Here is a 6,538-nt window from a genome sequence, read left to right as displayed (position 1 = left end):
CACACCTAATAGATTAAGACAATAGTTTCTTTGCAATTATCCCAACTAAATTAGACTTTTTAAAATGAATAAGACAATAACATCATGATTATATATAAATAATCCAGTTGACAATCACTGATATGATTTGATCACCTAGGATGGTGGGCCCACTTTATTATTTGGCATACCATTGTCAATCACTTAGCCTTAGCTAGTGTGATTCTTGTGAATGGATTGTGCACTTAAAATCAAAGTGGGATTACATTTTGGCTGTTCAATTTAGACTTGTGAATAATTCCCCATTGAAAGATGTGGCTAACTCAACTTTATTTGGTACAAAAAAACTCCAGCTTTTCTGCAACAATTTGTCATTGTCTTCTCCACGTCATGCAGTAAAAATAATAGTATATTTCAAGATTTTGCAATTGAGCTCTCAGTGTGAATACGATGTGTACACACGTGTGAGAATTCTCTCCCAATCAATGCAATTGATTAGTTTATCTCAAGTGCCCGCACCAGGACATGGAATTGCTTTTAGGTCCAACATTACAGCAAGTGGAATAGATTTTTTTAGCAAAAAGGGTTTGCAAAAAAAGGGGACAAAGGCCTAACTAATTATGACCATTAAACGCTAAAATAAATCTTAAGTCCTCATATGAGATTCTCTCACTCTTATCTCAACCCCCTTTCTTCAATAATACGAGGGAATGTCTGTGCCTTTGGAGAAAGCTCAGATGATAAAAAGGAGAGATGGTAATGATGGTGTAATGCAGATTGAGGTGATCAAAAGAGAGAGTGTGGTCAAACTAAGCCCCTTTTTGCATTATTGCAACCATTGAGCTGGTTTTGTACTTTGCACGACCCTTCAAAATATATATAGAGGGTATAATATCGGACGGATCCCATCACTCACGTGTGCAACTCATAAGAGTCATTAGTTGCAATCGTACAACATCCAATGGCATCTTATGTGGTATATCCAACGGATTCCATCACTCACATGTGCAAACAACGGAATGACTACAATCCAGTCGTCCAGCATCAAATAGCATCTTATTCCATCACTCACACGTGCAAATGATCCAACGGATTCCATCACTCACACGTGCAAATGATGGGAGCCAGATACAGGTATCTAAGAGGACAGAACCTTCTACGTCGCCAATCTCATTCCACAAAACTTATGGAAGGATCCAATCACTCACGTCTAATCGCTCACACATAGAAGTTATGGGATCCAGCACCCGCTCTGTACTGCAAAGGATGGATGCTCATATTGGTAAACCTTCTATGTTGCCAATATCATCCCACAAAACTAAATCATTATACCCTCAAATATCATTCCCTCCATGAGCAAAATTTTCATTTCAACATGAACCAAAAGTTTTAGTTAGATAAAAAAGCATGCAACACCTGGTTACAGACAGATGACTTTTACCTACCCAAAAAAAAGGTAAAATAAAACAAAATAAAACTGGCTCCACATTTGTCCTTCAGTTGATCCCCAATTTCATCCACTAACACCATAAATAAGTAAGAAAAATCCTACATTTTCCTTTTTTCTCCCCCAAAATAAGTTTCTTACCATTTTTCTTTTTCGTGTTCATGTTCATGTTCATGCTGAGCAGTTAACAAAAATACATAAAAGTTTTAGGTGTCATTCCAAGCAGCAAAAACAGGCAAGTGAGCCATGGTGATTGAGTCAGGCCTCATCTGTGCTGATGGAATCCAAGAATTAACATTGGTTGCAGGGCTCATGAACTTAGATCCCAATGGAGGCTTTGCAAAGAGCATAGAGAGGCCGGTTTTATCAGGGCTAGCCTCCCTTGAGCTGCTCAAGCTAGTCACCAATGACGACGGATTTGAGAAGTGAGTCCGGGCTGCTTCCTCCACCATTGTCTGGCTAGCGTTCACCGACTCGATCCCAATCAAGTCTTGTAGGGCTGCAGAGAAAGAAGTGCTCGAGTTCCGGTAATGCCCTCCAATGCTCATTTGCTTCCCATCAAGTGACTCCACACAAGCATTTTGCTGCTGCTGATCAGGGGACTGATGAAGAACCATTTTCCAATCCGAACCATTCCTAATGTCGGTCCCTGGTTGAACATGCTGCTGATCCACATTGCTCTGAGTTGATGGGTTGTACTCAATGGCCTCATTGCTTGGTTCAATCACTTTGGTTCGCTTAGCAAGCTCACCGGCAAGCAGAGTACTGCTCGCTGTGATTCTCTCCACGTCGTATCTTGTAATGTCAAAGTTCGTGACAGCATTCACGCCACGAAACTTGATGGCAGCTATGTCATAAGCTTCAGCTGCTTCCTCTTGAGTGCCTGAAATATAAGTCCAATGCGAGAGGTTCATACAAAGATTGCAATAATACTTAGATCTTTGCCAAAAGGATATAATTCTTAAAATATTAAGCCTTCAATCAACAACTTTATCCACAAATTGCTTTTGTTTTCCTTTATCATCTTTAACTGAGAGAAACAGCCTTAAAAAAGTTGGAAGTGTTACCAAAAATTCCACAAAGCAACTGATCATCAGCACTATAAAAGCAACACTACTGGCTCAAGAAAGAGAAACATGAGAGCAGAGAATGACATTTAAAAAAAAATTAAATAAATAAAAAACTCCCTCCAAAAATCTTAAAGCACACCAAGATCCTAGAAGAGACAACCATACAACTTTATACTGTTAATACTTGTTCATATTATCATGAATATGGAATTTAAGAACTAAATAATCAAAAAAATTCATTAATGAACTACATTTTAAAATTATTGAAGATTGGAAGTGTACTCACTGAATGTCCCAAGATAAAGGTCCTTGTTTCCTGCTACGCGGCCAATCCGAGCTTGCCATCTTCCATGCTGGTGATGCCTGTGTATATATATATATTCAGTTGTTATATATATACTATGAACCAGCAGAAAATGATGTTCAAAGTAAAATAATTAACTATAATAGAACCTTGTCACGCCACGGTACATCGAAGCCCCTCTAGAAAAACCACTACTTTTCCTGGAAAATAAATGGGAAAAATATGAAGATTACTTTTATAAATTAATAGGCATAGGCACAATTTTAGAAGGATTTGTTAACAATTTTACCTCCTCAAGTGAGCAACGAATTCTTGACGGCTCATGTTCTTCATTTCCTCGAGCTCTTGCTGGTAATTTTCCAACTGTCCAAAACAGCACAAACATTAGGTTTTGGTCAATCTGAGAAGCATCAACAGACTAATAGAGTGGGATTGAATCGAATCGTGTACCGGGAAGTTAATATGGGTTGAAGGTCCCCAATACTTGAGAGCAGCAAGATCATAGGCTCTTGCAGCTTTCTGTTCCATATCATAACCCCCTGAAATCCATATGTTGGAGTGATTAATCCATATGAACATGGTTATTCATAAATGTTGGTTATTGTTAAAAGAAAAAGGCTTACCCAGATAAACTGAAGAAATTGCATCGTTTGATTGGAATAGAGTCCCCAACAAGTGTGAGCATTGCAAGAATTAGCAAGCAATAGTCAGATAAAACATGCCAGTCCAAAAAGCAATACTTCCAAATGAGATAGTGTAAAAAGCTGTTTTCATTGACTAACCTTGCCTTCCTTTCCTGGTCTGCCCTTCCTTCTTGCAACTATTGTCCCACAAATGAGCTTCATATCTACCAGTCCATCTATGTCTGAGGGAGGTACATAGACATGGATTACTTCAGGGTAAGAAGAGCGCGCACACACACACACACACACACACACACAAAACCTACATAATAGCAGAGATAAATAGGTTTAACAAACATAAATAGGCATGAACTAACCTTGTGACACCTCTATACTGTGATGTTCGCTGGCCAAATGTGTCAAGGGACTTCCTATGGATAGGTTGCTTTTGAGCCACTTTTGAAGATCCTCTCTTCTTTGTTTCCATGGCCATACATTCAGCACCAGGAGGTGAGATCTGCCTTGAAGTTGTGACACAGCTTGACTGAGAGCCAGGGCTCATTGACAAGCTCAGAGACTGTAAATCACCACAACCCATTGTTGCACCAACAGAACCAGAAGCTCCTCCAACCTCATCAACCATCCCAACACTGGTGTTCATCTGATGCTGCTCCAGTCCATGGTGGTCTGAAAAGTGGCCAGACACCCAGTTTTTAAGGCAAGAGATCTGGTTTTCACAGTCTGCAAGCTGATCTGTTCCCTTGGATTCCTCCTCCAATGGAGACTGGTACATCACATGGCATGGCAGGCTAGTATAGTAAGGGTGGTTTTGAACATCAATCCCTTGTTCTTGTTGCTGATGCTGCCTATAGGGCTCTTGAAGTAGGTCTAGGGAGTGTTGCCTGCTGCTTTCAGGCTCAGCATTTTGGTGGTAATACGTGCTGTCTAAGCTAAGAGCCATTGCCTCCCCCTCATGGCTTCCATATTGATGGGCTGCCATTGTTGCACCACCTAAAAAGTCCTCCAGTTTAGGTGAAGAATCTGGCACCATCCCTTCACACACAAAAAGGGTAAAATTAAAATCACAAACACATAACATAAAAAATAAAAAATAAAAATAAAAATGAAAAAGTACCAAGTAAAAATAAAAAAAACAGTGCTGCAAAACATAGGAGAAAAAAATTATACAGAAAGAAAATTAACCTTCTTGATGAGATCTAGTGAGGGCTTCCATGATACAGAGAGAGCCATCTGACTTGAGTGGCATTACAGACAAGGATGAGGTAAAGCCACCATTTTCTCCAACCCCAAAACAGATTGCAGGACTGTTGAGGTGAGAAGGAGAGAGGTAGAAGCTTGCTGGAACAGCAGTGGCTGCAGTAGCAGCCTGGCTTTGATGATGATTGTACTGATGATGCTGATGCTGAGGGTCTGAACTAACCTCCATTTTCATGTGGGGTGAGAGAGAAAAACCCAACCAGTTATTATTACTATTGCTGCCATTGTTATCCTCATTCATAGACTTCATCTTCTCTCTCTCTCTCTAGCTTCTTTTTTTTCGATTCTCAGCACTATATATATATATATATGTATATATATACTATGTTTGAAACAACTCAATCATTGGGTAGAAAATAAACTAATCATTTCAAAAGAAATATCTTTCCTACCCCCCTCCTGGTTTTCTGTAGTCTAGTTACAGAACTCTTGAAGCCCAAGAAATATAATCCCAAGAGCCAAACAATCTCTCTCCTATCTATGCAACCCTTCGTCTCAGTTCCCTCTCTCTCTCTCTCTCACTTCTCAGTGAAGAGAACAAAGTCGGTTCCTTTGAACTAAACAAAAAGAATAAATTCCAGCAAGCGATGCTGGGAAGCACCCCTGCATTCCATAGGGATCTGTGTATATATATAGATATATATATATATGTAATATGTATTAGAAAAACACCATTCTTTTCCTTTTCTTTTTCCTCTGACTTCTTTCTCTCCTCTTAACAGGCCCTTAAACCCTACCTAAAACCCACTGTGCAGTAAGACCCTAAAACTAAAACCACCCATTAACATATCCCTTCTTCTCAAATGAGCTCATCAAACTTTCTCATTAACTAGAAAATCCAAGATGGGTATAAAGCATAAGTCTCTCTGGTCAATTCAAATCTAGTGGGATATGTAATAGCCAATGAAGAGAGAGGGTGGTCAGAGATAAATAACCAAAATGAGTTGCTTTATTTTATTTTTTACAGTCCACACAGCATTGGATAGATTTGACGCGCAGGACATTGCCCATCCAGTCACTTCACACAGTACACAACTTTTCTGCACACACAGAGTCTGCAACTCTTCAAAGGGTCCAATATTCAGAACTAAATGTTTCTCAATTCAACTTAAATACTCCCCCATCCAGCTTGGTTCCAACTTTCAATTCAAAACCAATGGAAGCAAAGTTAGTGTCACATCTCTCAGTGAACATGAAATTGTCACAGCCTCACACATCACCATAGAATTTATTTTGGGAAGAAAATTAAAAGTATCCAATGTGGGCCCTCTCTAACATGCAGAATGCAGAGCCTTGATCTTGCCAAGCCTCACCATAGATGAAGTGATGGGTGCTACAGATACATCTGATGTTAGCACAGTGAATAAAAGATTCAAAATACAAGTATTGACACACAGTGTCACACACATAACTCTCATCGGATTAAGTTTAAAAAGAAACAGAGAATGATATCTAATTGTTATCTAATTGTAACCGGGGGCTGGGATCCTCTGTGCTACACCGCACCAGATGAATCTTAACATTTGCACGTGTGAACATTCATGTGTATGTGAATTGAATTTCGTTAATGATGGACATGCAAGTGGTGAGACTCGCCTGATTGATGTTATCCCACAAATGTTATAGTATTTAAAAGGGATTTTGATAGTTGAATTAACAATTCAGAATAGATTGAACTTACCTTTAATTTGCTTTTTATTTTTTAGTGAGCAATGGGTGTATAGTCAACACCTGCTTCCAGACAGAAAGTGGGAAGTGGGACTATGATTTGCTTGAAATATTCCAGGAATGATGAGCAAAGGGCCCCAAAAAAACAAACTTTTGGTGAAAAATGTTA

At 39.2% G+C, this 6,538-nt stretch overlaps 1 protein-coding gene across 1 annotated transcript; it reads right to left on the bottom strand.

Moving 5' to 3' along the window:
• Nucleotides 1–1,273: 1,273 nt before the first annotated feature.
• On the bottom strand, nucleotides 1,274–5,829 carry LOC132279008 (AP2-like ethylene-responsive transcription factor ANT). Its single transcript, XM_059780925.1, has 9 exons — nucleotides 4,627–5,829; nucleotides 3,801–4,476; nucleotides 3,583–3,665; nucleotides 3,424–3,432; nucleotides 3,251–3,339; nucleotides 3,090–3,163; nucleotides 2,950–3,000; nucleotides 2,783–2,859; nucleotides 1,274–2,309 (listed from the first exon to the last, which is right to left on the bottom strand). Exons 1-9 carry the CDS (start codon nucleotides 4,949–4,951, stop codon nucleotides 1,633–1,635), a joined length of 2,061 nt encoding a protein of 686 aa, XP_059636908.1. The 5' UTR covers nucleotides 4,952–5,829; the 3' UTR covers nucleotides 1,274–1,632.
• Between the last annotated feature and the right edge of the window lie 709 nt (nucleotides 5,830–6,538).

Source organism: Cornus florida, unplaced genomic scaffold (assembly GCF_030987335.1).
Source record: "Cornus florida cultivar Cherokee Brave unplaced genomic scaffold, ASM3098733v1 CherokeeBrave_3.0.0_Hap2_Chr10, whole genome shotgun sequence".
Taxonomy (NCBI): Eukaryota; Viridiplantae; Streptophyta; class Magnoliopsida; order Cornales; family Cornaceae; genus Cornus; species Cornus florida.
This window is presented reverse-complemented; position numbering and strand designations above follow the sequence as displayed.

Coding starts and splice junctions, on each gene's coding strand:
- LOC132279008 (XM_059780925.1), bottom strand. CDS start 4,951: ATGAAGTCTATGAATGAGGATAACAATGGCAGCAATAGTAATAATAAC. Junction 3,164..3,250: donor CAACCCATATTAACTTCCCG/GTACACGATTCG, acceptor TGTTTTGGACAG/TTGGAAAATTACCAGCAAGA. Junction 3,001..3,089: donor TTCGTTGCTCACTTGAGGAG/GTAAAATTGTTA, acceptor TTTATTTTCCAG/GAAAAGTAGTGGTTTTTCTA.